The sequence below is a fragment of the Hesperophylax consimilis genome, chromosome 10 (genome assembly GCF_061612785.1).
Source record: "Hesperophylax consimilis isolate HC1 chromosome 10, BYU_Hcon_1.0, whole genome shotgun sequence".
NCBI classification, from domain to species: Eukaryota; Metazoa; Arthropoda; class Insecta; order Trichoptera; family Limnephilidae; genus Hesperophylax; species Hesperophylax consimilis.
Window position 1 is genome coordinate 28091912 of NC_142845.1, and position 18402 is coordinate 28110313.

The 18402-nt window shown below is 34.9% G+C and overlaps 1 protein-coding gene across 4 annotated transcripts in view; it reads right to left on the reverse strand.

Moving 5' to 3' along the window:
• Window positions 1–6970: 6970 nt before the first annotated feature.
• Window positions 6971–18402, reverse strand: part of orion (chemokine-like protein orion) — an 82237-nt gene continuing 70805 nt past the window's right edge. The window contains exons 7-9 of one of the 4 annotated variants that reach the window (XM_089636804.1): window positions 13842–13969; window positions 8990–9376; window positions 6971–8410 (exon numbers count right to left, since the gene is read on the reverse strand). In XM_089636804.1, coding sequence (XP_089492930.1) covers window positions 8086–8410; window positions 8990–9376; window positions 13842–13969 — 840 coding nt within the window. In that variant the 3' untranslated portion in view covers window positions 6971–8085. Of the gene's footprint in view, window positions 8411–8989; window positions 9380–13841; window positions 13970–17089; window positions 17215–18402 lie in introns of all 4 variants that reach the window. The other 3 variants (XM_089636805.1, XM_089636803.1, XM_089636806.1) reach the window with 3 other exon arrangements.

Below are 18402 nucleotides of genomic sequence, written 5' to 3' on the forward strand. Positions count from 1 at the left end.
CCGATATCTATTTAATGTTAAAAAATATTTGCTCTAGGGTTAAAATCCAGAAAGATAAATGGGGACTACGTTTGTATGGAAAAATCAACGCCCGGTTACGTCTTAAAGATATAATCTACCCCTTATTTAGCGTATTTAGCTGTTTATCATATCTGTTAACAAATAAAATTAGAAAAAATATTTATTACAGCCTCGTACATTCACATTTAAACTACTTGATTGAAATCTGGGGAAACGTAAATGAAACATATATAAATGAACTACAGGTGACACAAAACAAAGTAATCAAATAGCTATTTCACTTCAAACTAAGAACATTGACAAAAAATTATATATGGAAATAAAACTGTTAACATTGATAAAATTATATGTATAATGCATGTCTCCTTATTTACAAAAAAATAATAAACTCATACATACAAATACAGAACTCAAGTACACACACACTTTACACGGCAACACTATAAAATATATTTAAACGCCATGCATACTCCCTATGGCAAGCAATCCATTGGTTACGAGGGGGGCAACATAATATAGTTGCCTTCCAGACAAAATTAAAAATGAAAAATATGTAGGTAAATTTAAAAAAAATTGTTCCTATGCTCAATCATCAAAACACTGAAAGTGAATAATATTGTTATGTAATGTATTAGTTATTTCTAGTTAAATAAGTATAATTTTCTTTTATCTAGAAAAAAAACATTAAACTTTTAAAAAAATCGTGAATATGTTATAGAGAAGCTTTTGATTCAAGGTGAAATAGAAATCTGTATGTATACAATGAAGTCAAGAGATGGACAAAAATACAGTTGAACCTCTCGAGCGATTAGGTGTTTACCAAGTGCTTCGAGCGATGGAGATTTCCGGGCATTCGGGTTTGGCTGCGCAGCGCTCATTCAAAAAATCATACCTCCTAATGTTAATACGGAAATATCACAGACATAGGAATTAATAGACGAGAAGATAATGGCGAGGGGTAAAATCAACTGTTGAAGAACGAAGGGAGTGAAGCTGACTGTGATTCGTCAATAAATCAATCTGACAGTAAATAGGCATCTCGCATTATAATATCACCATTTACTTCTTAAAAGTAAAATCTGCTTTTGAATGAATAGACATTTTTATATGGGAGCGCAAATTACTCGCCACGTTATGAACAAATTTGCGAAGTCCAAATTCGGCAAAAAAATTCGGTTCTATTTTCAGAGTCGAATATTTCGTTTAAGTATTTAGTTAAGACACTTTTATAAATTTTCATAATTTACTTCCCAGCAACCAACCAGCTTTGTGTTTCGCGTCCAGACGTTTCTCGATGTGATAGTAACAACTGATTCATATTATACGATGTGAATATGCTTAAAATAAAGTAAAATAATGCTTATATATGGAATGTAATACGACAATTGGGTTTATTCTCTTTTTCACATCTATTTTTACAAGTTTTCATAGTACAAGTCAACATTTTGCCGTGTTATTTCGTAAAATGAACCGATGATGCCTCGACCATAGTTCGCACAAGAATGATGACGTCACGTTTTCAAATTTCACTTGAGGCCATACGCGAGCACAGCCGGCTCCAATGGAACCGGTATGGGGAGTGGGGATAATACGCTTATAATCACTTAGGGCAGGTCTACTAATATTCATACGTCTATGGGAAATATATAAACTGCTTACTGTGGTTTAAAGCCAATGAATCCACATATATCACATCGCTAACACATATATGTAGTAGAGGTGGGCCCTGTGATTATTTTTGTTACTGGGTATAATGAATACAGGTACAAAAAAAATACCGGTTACAAATTAAAGTATTTTATACCGACCTGATGATTGTTTAAGAATATGTAATTTGTAAACTGTACTCACATAATTTCTGCCCACAGATTCCCCACAAATTTTCTACGAAAAATTGATTCCCCCAATAATTATTCGAAATATCCATCGGGGGGTTGTTAGAGAATTTCTGTGAAACATAATTCCCCACAAAAATTTCAGATGTATAATAATTCCCCACAAAAAATTTCAAATCCATGGGGGAGCGTTGTTATAAAACTTCTGTGAAAGGTTATTCCCCACAAAAAAGTCAATATGTGATTCCCCACAGTAATATTTCAAATCCGTGGCTACGAAATTCCCTGTCGAAAAGTTCCCCACATTTTTCAAAAATGCTGGTTCAAAATACCTATTAAAAGTACCCATCAAATGTACCTATTAAAAATCCCATCAAAATACCTATCAAAAATACCTGGTAAATGTACCTATTAAAAATACCCATCAAAATACATATTAAAAATACCTATCATAAATACCTGGTACAAGTACCTATTGAAAATACACGTCAACGGTACCTATTAAAAATACCTATCAAATGTACCTATCAAAAATACCTATCAATAATACCTCGTAAAAGTACCTATTAAAAATATTTAGTCCCAGTATGAGTCCTGAGTATTTTGGAATCAGGTATTTTGGAGATTTGTCACAAGTACAAAGTATCGCATGAAAATACCCGGTACTTTTACTGGGTACTATAAATACGCCTCACCTCTAATATGTAGGTTTTTTTATAAGGAACTCCAATCCATTTTTATTTTATCTTTATTAATTCATCCTTCTAACTTGAATACCAGTATATTAGTTAGTTTTAGTAGTTAAAATTATTTTCAAAGTTTTAATTTTTCATGTCGCCAAAAAAACGCATCAAATCTATGACGTCACTGATGACCAGTCTCAAAAAGCTTTTTTTTTCAACGTGCGCTGTATTTCGTATGCGAGTCGAGACATTTTTTATTCGTAATATTGCTCGTTTTTAACATGGGTAAAATGTTGGCATCTCGGTCACTAATGTTGTTGTATTCAGAGCGCAAAAATGCATCCATCGCACCTGATAAATAATTTACTGGAGTCAAAACCTGCATTAAAATATTTTCATCGGTTCAAATGTGAATGTGGACCAGAGTTACCAACGCATTCGTTCTCAAATACCCGATATAATATAAATAGAGATTTTCAAAATTCCCCATAAAATCCCCACAAGTTCCTTTACCTCCAAAATGAAACAAAATTCTTTAGAATTGGTTTTTTAACAACGTCATTTTCGGATTTTCTCTTTCGTTCAGGCTTCAAAAATAGACTTTTTGAACCTTTTGCCTTTTTTAAATGTAGTGCGTTCTCACAATTACCTATTGTAAATATTATTTTTCAATATGGTTGGATAATCAAGAAATGCCCAAAAGACCTGCATTTTCCACACAAAAAAGTTCTCCCCGCAAAAAACCCAATTCTTGAAAATCTTAGAAATTCCCTGCAATTCTACACGAATTGACAACCCTGATATGAAAGTTGGGTAAATATTTGGGATCGCTGGCCACGCTTAATACGATTTTTAAATAAAACTTTTGATTCATTTAATAAAAGGTAATTAATTAAAAAGGAAATTTTAATTTTAATCTAATTTTTAATTACGTAAAATGAAAATTGTATGGGATGACAACCATTTCCAATAATTTCTAGACTAGAGCTAGAAGAAACGTTAGTATGTACCATTTAATTCACGCATATTAGGTAGGCACTATTTTGGCAGAACACTGGAAATTAAATTAGGGTATTAAGTTTTTTTAACAATTTTTTAAGATTTTTGTTTGTAAAAAAACCTAACCTAACCTAATCTTACATAACCTATCCTAACCTATTCTAATCTAACCTAACCTAACCTAACCTAACATAACATAACATAACATAACCTAACCTAACCTAACCTATAATAACCTAACCTTTAAAAAAAATATTTCTTTATTTAAAGAAATATGCCTAAATACCCATTTTTTTTCCACAGTTCGCCAGAATAGAACCTACGTAATTTGAATAGAGTAAAATATAAAATCTAAATCACACGTCCATTGACTATCTTTTATTCGGTTAATTGTGTTTCCTTTTATGTCCATAAAATCTGCAATGTCTTGTCTATAATCATATAACATATTTTCCTTTACTCAACCACCTCATAGTAATAACAGTAATAAGACACATTTATAGTCTTAAAGTAGGTTTTCCAAAAACACCTTAAACTGGCGGTGATTAAGTGCATGTGACTTAATGAAATTAATGCTGACTACTGCTACTTCCATAACATTCTTGAATTTCATCTGTTTTGCACACAGATTTTGCTGGTGGATAATGCCAAATCGTATTGCATTATTTGCTTGTTAAACATTTCCTGCTGGGAATCCAAGTTTTTCTTCAACTTACGTATTATAAGGTTTTTCAGGGTTTTTTAATTTATTTTTTCGTATTTGTCCATTATTCAGGATAAAGAAATAATCCTCCGTCCACTTGTCTTGAAACTCACGACACTCTGCATCTACTTTTCTTTTTCTTAACATAACCCCTGACATTGTCACAAATTTAAAAGCGATATTCACAACTGTCAAACAAAACCGTCTTCTACACCGAAATGCACTTATGTTTTATGTTCCAAGTTCCAATCGGGTGTTATAAAACGAAATGCGGCGCAGAAGGGGACGGAATTAGTGTGCCCCAATCGGAATATTTTGTGCCTACGAGCTTTGCCGAAATCCGTTCCCGTTCCATCGGGTGTGTTGCAGTATGTAGCGCGGAGGGGGTGGGCCCTGCTTGTAATCCTTTGGTGCGTATACGAGCTTCGCAGAATCACTGGGAGGGAATTCATGCGCCGACAGCCGCTCATAACCTACTGTAGGCTGGCGGTTGCCCATATATGTTGTATACAATGTACTTCATCGATATATTACTCACGTAGACTGGTTGTGATGAAATTGCAGGTTCAGTCGTACCAACCATACGGCGTATTTTCTACATGTAAAAAACTGCTTTTAGAAAAACAGCGCCATCTGTTGGAAAACATGCTATTGTAGAAAAACACTAACTGTTGGACGTAAAAGCAACATGCGCTATTGTTTCCCTGTCTGCATGGAGATACTAAGCCACAGCAACGCATGGCGGAGTAGTGTGAATATATATTTTTAATAATAATAATATTTGGATGATTTGTATACCGCCTTTTTTGTGCAAAATCACTTCAAGGGTGCTGTACAAATATATAATACATTTCTACAACGATCTATGTTATTACTAACTATATATGGAGATAATATACAGAACAATACTTACCTGGTAGGGAACTTGAGATTAACACTCAATTAACATCAACTAATTGTTTATTAGCGAAATTTAGATACAGGATTTAGGAAGTAATTGGAAAATTGGATATAACTGGACTTTCTCTCAGGAATGGTATATTTAATTTAAGGGTATGACAGCTTAAAAAGGTAAGTTTTTAGTTTAGAGCTGAATTCCGTTGGATTTGTAATGGATCTTACCTCCAGAGGGAGTTTTTTCCAAGCCTTCGGCCCAGATACTCCGAAAGCGCGATCACCAAACTTAATATTTGGCTTGCGCTTAGGTTCCATCAGTCTGCCTACAGCTGCTGATGTTGCTGATCTAAGAGTTGACTGCCTCAGACCAATGTTTTCCAGGACGCATAGTTCAGAGATGTAGGGTGGGGCCATTTCATTGATGGATTTAAACAAAATCTAGCACAGTGAAGGTTACGAAGGTGTTCTGAAATGTGCGAATATTTTGAAACCCCGGTTATGAGCCGTGCTGCTGCATTAAACACTGATTTTAGCATAACATTTTTCACTGCAGTTCCTTTTGAAGTAGGTTTCGGGAATATCTAGTGGGGACAGACCCCATTGCCCCTATGAAGAACCCCCAATATGTATATGTACCTCTTTAACCTTCCAGCGGGCGCGTTGAGAAATTTCCCTTGAGCGGGCGCTTGTCGTAAATTTTACGTCATCGATTTTTCTCCATATGAGTAGCGTTTTCTTTATACAAATGTTAGGGAATTTCTTTAAGGTTATGAAAAATAATAATAGGCAGCACTTAAAAAAAAATTATTTGATTTTCTCAAAAAAAACCGAAGCAACACTCTAAACATGTTAATATTTCAAAACAAATATTTTATCGACATATTTAGTCAGAATCAAAATTCTCATCCTTACAATTGTTACAATCCACCTCATCTGAAGAATGGTTCTTGCATGTAAAGGACTGGCAACGGCAACACTTCATTGATGCTGAGGATCTTTTCTTATCCAGTGCACACAACCGACAAACACCGCGTTTTGGAAAGTTTCTATTTTCTTCTTTTGTTATCGGTTCAACTGTCCGACCGTAATTCACTTTGATCCCATAATTCAGCACTTATATATTGCGGTAAATGATTGACATTTGATTTGACTCTAGCATATCTCGAAGCTCGATGCTTACGACTAAGTGGTAAGAGTGGGGGAAGCGATAAGGCGCGTCTGTCGTAAATTTTACAACAGTGCGCCCGCTGGAAGGTTAATAGGATGTACCTTAATAATAATTGGATGACATATAATCGGTGTCTGCAAACTCATAGTAAAAGTAGTAAACTGGTAAATCTACAACACATAGAGAACCCTAAAATAAAATAAATTTTTCAATCTGGGCGTTAGAATTTTTTCAACAGGTTTCAAAGGGTAAAAAAAGCTTTTGTAACCGGGTCTACAAATTTAACCTAAAAACTTCCAACTCGATTTACTTAAAAACTAAAGCTCGAACCAAAAAAACATATACCATAAAGTCAACTCAAAATGTGATGTACATTCAACAGTTTCCTGCTTGTACTATGAGTTTCTGGACACAGTGTATATAGATACATTTATTTATTCTCTTTACCAGCTGTACGATGTAACTGTTCCGTATATAGTTACGTTTTCATGATAAATCATTTCAAGAACAATTCATTAAAATTAGGTACTGCAATTGCTCGGGCCCCGGGCCCATTCACAAGCCCCGGGCCCAGTAATTTATCCCTTCTGAACCCGGCCCTGGGTCCACATGGAAAATGACAAAGAAATTACAACAATTTTTTTTTTTTATTTATTCAAAAGTATAAAGAAAAAGACAATTTTACGGTATTTTATTAAATATAATATTTACCTTTTGAAAATTTCACAAATAAAAATCATGGATTTAAAAAAAAAATTCATTTCAATTTAAAATACAAATATGTATTTTTATGCAGTTTGAATGGTGTTTATGATATCTCTATACAATGTGTTTATATAATGCTAAAAATTAATTAGTATTGATTTATTTACAAAATTAGATTAAATCATAGGATAATAATTACTATCTAATATGGTACTGAGCAAATTCACTTTTTATCACAGTACAACCGCACAGACATTGATTATCTGACGGTAATATTCACATGATTAGAATCAACTCAAGGTATTTTCTTTAAAACAAATTTAAAAAAACTAATATCTATTCCAGTCATTTTGAAAGGGAAACCTTTTAATTTTTAGAAGGCAGACGAATTATTTTTAGTGTGGAGAATGTTGCCAGATAAAAATAATTGATTAATTCTCTAGAATGTAATTATTTTTTAATTGTGATAAATGCATGCACTGTCTGTATCATTTTCTGACTCTTACAGTAGAATCGTTTTCACATAAGGATTCAATTGGCTTACAGCCGATTTTTACTTCAATTACATAGTAGCAAGTGATTAGTGACAAGTGCTAACTTAAGTGTGTAAGTAGTAAGATGTCATACTGTAGTGTTGTTGCTGTATTAGTAAGTGTTTACACCTTGTACACTAATCACTTCGCTATTCTAACCCAACGTGTAAATCGGCCAACAGTGCAAGTGATAGAATAGAAATCCTTGCTATATACGAAAAATTGCAACAGTCAGTAAGTGGAAAGCCAAGCACGTTAATGCAATATGTAAGCCACGGTGAGCTTACTAAACTGCCCAAACATTTTAATAAAGAATTAAATGTTGAGCGTGTGGATTTTTGTTCTACCACATTTTTCGTTGATATTGTAAAAATATGACATGTCTACAGTAATCAATTACATCAGAAAACACACCTGGTTCCTTTATACTACAAACATTTATCCTTCAGAAAACACATCTGGATCTGTGAGTTCAAAAGAATTTCTTTCTGGTTTATTTAAAATATAAATGTGTGACCTTCAAAAAACACCTTTGGTAGTTTTAAAAGACAAACTTACTATCTTTCAACTCTTCGACCGCTGGAAAGACCGGTTCCATATGCTGAGAGAAGTCATAAGTGAAGACTTTGGGTGCGACGAAGCCTCCGTAATGCGGACGGCCCTTGTGGAACAGTCCGGCGCCGGACAGAGGCACGGCCAGCAAAGGCGCGGCGGCCTGGGCGTCCAGGAACGGCACAGTGCTCTGGGCAGCATCAGCGTCTAAATCCGAGTGCGTGAACTCCAGGAACTGGTCTGTGTGCGAGTCGGGCACAGAGCCCGCCACGCTTCTAGTCGGGATGTCGGGTTTGAAAAGTTGCACGCGGGTCCTAAAGGAGAAAATTATTAGTCTTTATGTGATTAACACTGCCTGTGGGACTACACAATGCTTAATTTTGGAAAAAAAGTGAGGGTGGAGGAAGTGGGAGAGGAGTAGAAGGTTAAGAAAGTGCCTGAGTAATCACATCTGATCTTCCTAAACATACCTAAAAGCCATTACAAGTAACGTTTAGTTCAGAATGGTAGTCTTCCAATAGTTGGTATCTTCCACATTCACCAAACTGAGTTATAACATTTTGGGATCTAGGAGATAGGTAGTGAAAAATCTTAAAAACATGATTTTAGTCCAAGAAGGAAAAAGACAATATCAACTCTACACAAAGAGTTAATTCTCCTAGCTAACATGTTTTGATTTTGTTTCCAAATTTTCTGTATACAATGTTTTTGGTTAGTATTTATATGAAGCTGCTCTCCTGTGGGGGCTTACTCTTTCAGTAACATTCAAACACCAAACAAAAACAGTAAAGAGAATTTTTCGAGAAGCGACAATACTCATAAGTACATAATGATGGAATGATTTATATTTAATAGGAGGTCATTTAGTTTTATAAAACAATGAAAAAGAAAACCTTGGTTTATTTGTAGCAGCATCAGTATTATCATTACTAATCCAAGCACTCCTCTCCTTGGGCTGCAGCAGTTTGCCAGAAGTAAAGTTGAACGGGGTCGTCCTAATCTCAAAGTTCAGATGGCTCCCGACCTTGCGCAATCTGACCCCGGTCAGCAGGTGTCCTACTGGTCCTTCCAGGTCGTCCAGGTCAATGCTGCGCTCTTCGTAGGACATTGTGTGATAATCCCTCCCCCTCACGAGTTTGGAAGACCCAGGATCAATGGGGGCCACAGCCTTCCAGCGGATGCTGGCGGTGTCAATCTTGCCGCGGGGCAAGAGTGTACCTTCGCTTATCTGTAGGTGGATGACCTTGTTGACCTTGGTGAAGCGGAGACCCGTGACCACCCTACTTTCAGAACAATTTTGCGATTAGTATATAAAATTAATGCTAATTTATAACATTTAAAACACAACATTTAAGAATTTATTATTATGTATTTACATTTCAAGATGATAGCAAATTCTTTCTTAACCATTTCAACGCAATCTATCTCGTCACGCAGCACGTTTTGACACAATGTATGTGTTTTAGTGAAATTTTATAGATCACATAACGTCGACGAAGATGTCAAGGGAGCCAAGCCACATAATCATAAAGGTGACAAAACAGTGAACAAAAATTTTTGATGACAAAAAAGTAACATTTTTTGTGTTTAAATACATATAGAATGGTTAAACATAGATTCCTTGTGATGTCATCTTTTTATTATTTTGATTGAATAACTACAAAAAGTACTATTATAAAAGTTGTGCTTTATATCTCTTGACCATTGAATATTGTATTAACCGGTCAGCAACGTAAGCAGATATACACGATAAAATAACGATAGCAGTCAAGTACAATAAGCGTGTTTACACGTCAACGCGTGTGTTTCCACAAAAATCGTCATAACTCCGTTATTCTTCTAGTGACATCCCTAAAACAAAAAGTAGAATATTCGTATTGAATGAAGCTTCACATCTCTATTCAAAGTTATCCATAGAAACCCGTAAAAAGACCTACTCAGTGGAAGCAAATTTTACCCGCCAAATCGTAAAACGACGCCAAGAAAGCCGTTTGACGTGCCGACCCGCCTCGCAAGTTTAATTATTTTTTTAAAAATATATTTTGTATGAAATGGTCAAAAAGTGAAGTGACAGAATTGTTTATTGTACATTTGTACGATGAAATAAGTGTTTTTTTTTTACATTATCCGTGATTTTAGTATCGTTTTTACATAAAACATTACAGGTGAGTCATTTTTACAATTTTTTCATGTTTCCATTCTAAATTAAAATATTTACAAATGTTAATATTTATTTATGATACAACAATTTGAAAGCCTATTTTGTAACCTTTCTAAAACAGTTTTTACTATTCGGCTCCGTTCAGTAATGTTTCATTTATAGAGCTTTGATTGTGAGGCGGTAATAACACAACGTTTTCGTGAAATTGACATTTCGGTAAAGACATCTTAGCTTCAAGTTCGCGAAAAGTCGGAGGGGTTAAACAGATGTTAAAGATAGCACACTTGTGTGTGGTACTCAAAAGAGTTAGATCTCTTATGCCTGTTGACCACTGAGGATTTGTGGAGATTCTCTAAAGGAAAATCTATTAACCAAAATCAACCACCACTCCATTTCCTCGAAGAGGTAAGTATAGTAAATAAGTATAAGGTAGGATGGATCGCCAATCATCCCGGTCTAGTCATTGCTTGCTTCATTCACATTCATACATAAACATTCTGTTATTCTGACTTGACATGGCCCGATATCAGTATTTGGTTTCATGTCTTTCTCGGGCGTTCCGTCTTCTTCTACCATTTGCATTAGCTTCATATAATATTCTCTTTTCACTTCTTTCTTCGGTTTTTCGCTCTACATGCCCAAACCATCTAATGGTACGTATACATTTGCGAACCGAGCCACGAATTACGGGAAAGGAATGAAGCAACTGCAAGCAGTGTTTCGCGCCATTTGCAGTTTCTTAGTTTCTTTCTCATAATTTGAGGTTCAATTCGGCATGTTCGCTTATGTATACGTAGCATAAGAGTCCTTTTCATAATCTTACTCATAACTTGGTGTCAATAATATTTCAACAACCCGACAGGTTAGTTTTTTCTCTGTCTTTTTTGCCGAGTTAGAGGAAGATCAGACTATAAATCGTCGTTGAATTCGCGTTGGTTAGCGTGACTGGCCTCAAATTTCGTGAGAAGTTTCGGTTGTCAACAGTGTTAAGCCACACATAATAAATTATTCGGAGATCAAAAGGCTTATGCGGCTTGTCGCCATTGACTATTTTAACGTGTGTGTGCTACGTCTCTCGGCAATTTACAAAATAGTCATAAATGGGGTGTTTTGTATCTCAAATCCATTAACCACGGCATCTTTGATTATAAAGCTTTTGTATACTTAATTCACTATTGTCAAATTTGCGGCTTGGCTTCCTTGAGTTCTACGGCGACGATATGTGTAAATCAGGTTAAAAATGATCTTAGGTTTTAATTAAATTCTTAGGACAATTTTATTGATGTTAAGATCAATTATTAATTTGTGCAAAGGGAAGTGCATATACTTAATAAGAAGTAATTTTTAAGAACATCAGTCACAGAGAAACATTGATTTTTCATGTAGTCAGCTTACAGTCCACTGTACAAAACAGATTATTAAAAAAATATATTTTTTATTCATGTTAAGTTTATAAGTTATTACAAGTCATTATAAGTATTATCGTTATGGGGTATTTCACCATCCCCTCGATAAGCTGTCAATAACTATCCATTATAATAAATAAATAAATACTCGCGATAGGTACAAAACTCGGCTAAATTATTCAAAATTTATATAGGTTCGAGTTCGATAAGATTTATTGATAAAGCATGCAATTAAAAGATAATGGACACTTTTAATATTAAAGCACTTGCGTGCAGGCAAAACGGCGTCATGCAATGCAACAAAGCAATTAAGCAAAATTATGAGCAAAGACAATATATATGCACAGTACCCTCTGTCTGAAATCCACCACCGCTAACTGAAGAATAACAGTCAAGGCAACTCATTGATTAGAGATATTATCAAGGCCAGCCACCAAGAAGACAAGGCGCTGATAATACCTAACACAGCGTCCTTGATGTTTTTATTAGCGCCAGGCGCCGCTTGACTCAGGACCGACCCTTGATATTATGAAGTGTAAAAACAGCTTTTGAAACAAATATGACAAAATTGTGTATTTCAGAAAAATTACAGCAAGGTACTCGTAAATTCATGTACCAGTATGTAGTGGATCCATTAAAAAATTGTGCATTTTGTCATCTTATTATTTCGATCTGTACACAGTGCCTACTTCGGATAATTTCTATAGGAAAATAAACAATTTATCCTTCTTTCAAAATAAAGTTATGGAAAAGTTTTTTTTTTATTTATCGATATTTTTGTCCAACAGACAAAAATTTTTGTGTGATCAAAACAGTGATTTGATAAAATTAACTTTTCACTGGTTCGTGCGATCATGGCACTTTTTTGGCGGCCATATCTTTTTGAAAAACTAATAAATACAATGTGAGCGTTGCTCAAGGCATCATTCTCTTAGTTATAATTGTTTTAAAATCTTCACTTCAATTGCGGAAGTTATTGAGCTTATAAACCTCATTGTGATATTTAGTTTATTTTGTTTCGGAGATTTTGAACAATTCTTAAAATTTCAAAGTTAATTTTCAAGTTCTGTGTAAGATTTTTCCAAGTTCTGTTATTATTTCATTTCTGTCAGCCAACTAGCCTATAATGATATAATAACAGAACTTGAATAGGACTTTCAGAGAACCCGATAATGAACGACGAAATTTGATGAATTGTTCAAATTCTGCGAAACAACTAAATCATTGACATAAATAATATCAATGACTCTTAATGAAAATATGAAACATACAGACACAGAAAAGTGTAGAAGTCAACATGAGAATAATTCTCCCATCTGGAACCCACATTACAATATTCATGTACCAGCTATTGAAAGAATATAAATAATACAAAATAAATTCTTTCGTTTTAAAATTAGTATTCCAGCATTTTTTGTTGAACTACGACACTCTTTAAAATAAAATGAATAGGTATGTTTAAATTGTAGGACAGAAGGATTTTCACTGACTCAGTTACTGAATTTAATATAGAAATCTAGATAAAATTCTAAATGATGCATTTGATAATACAGAATTGCTTACATAGATAAGCTTTCAGATTCTAATTCGTAGTCTGGATTTATTTTAGTCCAGAAATTTACTATAGGGAGTCAGTGGACATCTTCAATTTAGCGGCTGGCTAAGTCCTCCATCACAACACAAGCAACATTTTCAGCTTACTGTGGTGGTAGTATGAGATTTTAAAATATTGTCAGGTTATTCGTAACCCGGGAATGTTTGCCTTTCTTTTAAAAAAAAAAAAAAAAAAAAAAATCACTTAATAAATATAAAAGATTTTTACTGAGGCAATTTAGTTACGTATATTAATACTATATTGTTACGCATAATAAATACATTTACTGCTCATGCGTAAAAGCCTCTAAAATGGTCGTTAATAAATAATCAAAAATGTAATGGTCGCATCTCGGACTAAGTTCCGGTACGACTTTAGCACCTTTGTTTGTGTCCTAGTTGCGACCGTTACCTTTGTATTTTTTGTGTCTTTTGTTTCATATTTTCATTGCGACTTGTTGATATTATCTTCATCAATGATTGAAGGTTTAAAATCTAGTCGATATGATGAAGAAGTGATAGTCACCGCCACCATACTAAATGTGTCTGAACATGATTGGTGGAAGACAGAAAGAGGACACTGACTTGTTGCTAGTGTAGTCTGCCTCGGCGGGGAGCATGCTGAAGTGGCGATCGCTGGTGGGCCCCGGCTCGTCGCAAATACACAGGCAGTACGAGCAGTGGAACAGGTCCAACCGCCACCACGAATCCACCTGCGCACACATACGTCAATATCCCACACAATAGCAAAGCAATCCGTTCACTTGTGATATACGTACAACACTCCAAGTGTTAACCCTAGCACCATCCATAGAAATATACCACACAATAGGCGATTTAATAATAATTACGGCAACGGTACGGCGATAGTGCAAAAAAGTATGAAGCATGTGATCTTTATCACAATAATGCTGCAGCTCTTTCTTACACACTACATTAATATTCTGACATACTAATGTATTGACGAATGAGCTGTTGAAAATGAGACAAACAATTTACGTTTATCTGCTGCCCCCAAAGGAAAAATGTAATCACTATCACAAATCTACCTCATATTAAAGAAATGAAACACAGTTGTCATTGCCGTTGCCGTGCCGTTGCTGTAGAAATTATAAAAGCACCCAGTAGCAAAACATTCCATTCCTATGTGAAAGGCCCATACTGCTACTGGGTGAGTACAAAGTATGCGATGTCACTGTAAAAATCCTACTATCACCAATACCATACACCACAAAGACACAATTCCTTGGGAAACAAAGTAAGTGATGTCACTTAGCACCTATGGAAATCCTACCATCACCAATATACCAGACAATTGCTGCTGCCTTTTTCTGTTCAATAGTCATAAATACGGGGCTTGCAAATGACACGATATTGTAAAATAAAGACAAAAAAATATTTCAAAGCGTTTTACATATTAAATTATTTACTCACCTTATATAAGCTAAATATAATATTTAAAAATATATTATTTATAATATAAGCGAAATGCGTGCACAATATTTCAAGACAACTCAAGCGGTAACATATTTTACAAAAAAAACGCCTTGAGCGATAGAGATTGAGGTTACGGGGCGTTCAATTTTGATTTCGGCCGCGCTCATTCCAAAAATCATTCCTCCGAATATTAATACGGAAACATATAAACTGCTTACTGTGCTTTAAAGGCAATTAATCAATCTATATACATATATTCACCTGTACTTCACCATTCATCCCATAGTTTTAAGTGTTTTATAAAAATTTGAGTTCATAAAAATCTCCTACCTACAGCTACCCAAACTTGGGTAGCGATCGCTCAAGGGCATAAGCAATGCTACTCCAATTTGGGTAGCTATCGCTTGAGTGGATAATATTATAATACACTACACAGGAAATGGACGTGATAGATTCAAAATGCAATCTTAGTTATCTGTATGTAACTCAAATAGTATCGAAGTTATTGCAAGTATTAGGCACTCACGCTAGTGACATTGACAGTAAGGATTTGCAAATGAAAGGCTGACTTCACAAAAGTGGTCAGATAACTGATCTCGTTAGAAGAGTCGCAACGCTTTTTATCGAGATAAAATATAAACAGTGTCCAGGGCCGGCCCTGTGCAGGCACAATTGGAGTAGTCCACTCCGGACGCCGTCTTGTCAAGGCACCAAGGGGCTGATAATAACCTGACACCTAACACAGCATCCTTGAGATCTTTACTAGCGCCAGGCGCCGTTTGGCTTAGGGTCAGCCCTGACAGTGCCTACTCTCGTTAGTTATTAATAAATTGGGAACAAATAATTATTTAATTTAATAATTATTTAGGTTGCACATGTAAACAAAGTTTAGCAAATTTGTAACTTTTGAGAAATTTGAGAAAAAAAAACTTTACACATCATCCTTTAAATGCCACAGGACAAATGCACGTAAACAAATTCCTTACCAAACGTTGGTCATTCTATAAATGTGTGAGAAAATATAAATTTCCTTAACTTCGTCGCGTTATCCATATGGAACAGTAAAGAAATCGTTTCTCTGAGCTCTTCTGGAGAAACTACTTTTGGTAGATTATATACTATTTTTACAAATATATTATATAACACATTGTCTGGAACGACTGTACAATTTACAAAAACAAATTAATAAAAGTAATTAGGAAAACTATTAGGCTAAAAAAATTGCGTCGGCACTCCAAGAGTTAATTATTTCAATAATAACATTTTAGAAATAAGAAGGATTACATATAGTATAATAGGACACAAAGCAAGAAGTATTGGCGTCAGTTATACTGTATGACGGATTGATAAAATTGTACACGCAAGATTAGTAGCAGTAGCAAAAGTTGCGTGTCAAATAAGTGGCAATAAGCGAACAAAACCAAGCTTATTCATCCGGAAAACTACATATCAATAATAATTATTATTAATTAAGCCTTGCTAATGAACTGAAGTAGCCTTTACATTAGGGTGGAATAAAACAACCTAACATTATACTATGACAACGCAATGTTTTTGTTTGCTTCACTAAGACGTGCTCGAAAAATTAAGGGTTGGGTGTTTCAAAGTACATCACATTTGATGACCGTCAAGTCAATAATCAACCCCGTGATAAAGTTTTTAAGCCATTTCGACTTATGTGATCAGATGTCAAGCAAAACGGTCATGCTTTTATAATAAATGTTAGCTGATGATAATCTGATCCAAAGCGGAAATGGGAATGAAAATCTTTGATTAAAGGGACATTCTAAATTCTGATCATCGATAGACAGTCATGAAATGCGATGGTGTTTGAAATACCCCAACCTAAGACACTAATAATAATACCTGGATGACTTTTATAGCGCCGTTTTTGTGCAAAAACACCTCAAGGGCGCTGCGGAGAGCTAACCACTCGAGCGATGGCTACCCAAATTTAGGTAAGTGATTTTTATGAATTAAAATTAATAATAAAGATTTTTTAATTTTTTTTTATAAACCTTAAAAATATGGTGAAATCTGGGTGGATAAATTGGCGTTATGTTGCAGTAAGCAGTTCATATGTATCCATATTCATATTTAGAGGTATGATATTAATTAAATCGAATGGCTGAATCGTAAACTGATCACCTGGAAATCTTCATCACTCGAGTGGTTAAGAAATAACTTTGCAGATTTGAATCGCAGTTGCACAAGTTAGGTATAAGTTACACTGATTTACAATACCGTTGCACAAAGTTAGGTTATGTCAATCCCCTTCCTACTTTACATGCTGTTACATCATATTGCACTTCATTGATTGTAAGCAGGGCTGGTGGGTAGGAGATGAGGAGGAAGGAGGAAGGAGGAAGAAGACAGAGATCCATCCCTGGACTAACTTGTTGTTGACGTCGGCCAAAGTTTCGCGCAGACTGAAGTGGCGGTCCGAGTTGCTGCCCTCCTGGTCGCAGATGCACATGCAGTAGGAACAGTGCCAGAACAGCCAACGCCACCACGAGTCTACCTACGCACAACCAACAACCGACCACCACGCATTCTCTGTACTCCTGGTAACTGATACTTCCCAAACACCCCACAATACTGTTATATTATACAATAACGTGATAATTACATATTAAATATATATTCCACATATTTACTTTATCGGACCAGTTTCAACGTTCCGTTTCGCCGGTAGCGTGAAACCACACCGGTCTAAAATAAATACATAAGTGGAACAAAGCTATAAATGAAACGCTGCTACATTATGTACCTACATCTCTTTACTTATAAGAACAAGCTAGCGCAAACATGCCTTTGTCTGGCCAGGACAAACTGCAAAGAAGTTTGGCTGACGAAGGCACAATTATTATTGTTCTTAAACCGATTGCGTGTTCATATAAATAAAGTGATGTACCTACACAAAGTCACGGTGTTCTTTTAATAACTTCTATTAAATAGTTACTAAGAGAAAATTACTGATTTCTATCATTGGCAAATTTCCGTAATAGGACTACATAAATTGACTAGTAATAACTATCAATAAAGGTATAAAAATAATTAAAATGATCAGAAAGTAAAGTGTGGTTTTAGAAATTTGTCAAATAAATTATTGTTTTTAGTCACTCGGGTCACAGATACCTATAACCGGGGTTATCATTTGTTATTAATTTATATTTATTTAATCACTAATTATACAACATTCATTAGCTCACAACATTTGTTGTAAATCCACAATAATGTTGCCGCTTGTAATAGAAGCTGGGAATTGGTGAATCTGAATCACATTTGAAGGCAATTTTTATGTATAACTTTTTTTGATTTGAGCTTTTGTTTTCGAGTAAATTGAGTCTGAAGTTGGAATTTTTTAGGTCAAAATTTCAACATGATTGGTCTCTCGCTAGAGGGTTAATCAGCTGTTTAATGCATCGAAGCGTAGACCCGGCTCCAATAGTTTTTTAGTGATGTAGGATTCATCAGTTTCCCGGTTGTACTATGCATTTCCGGACACCATGTTTTATTATTATTCTTTTATTTTTCTTGTCAGAAATTAAACCCGCCACCCCCGACCCAGAGTCAAATTTCTTGCCTCTATTCCACAGAGATCATTTCTATTTAACTTATTCGTTTACATAAAGACCAAAGAGGAAAGATATAATTTTTGTTTAGTTCAAAATAAAGAGGATTTTAATAATGGACTCAGGGTCGGCCC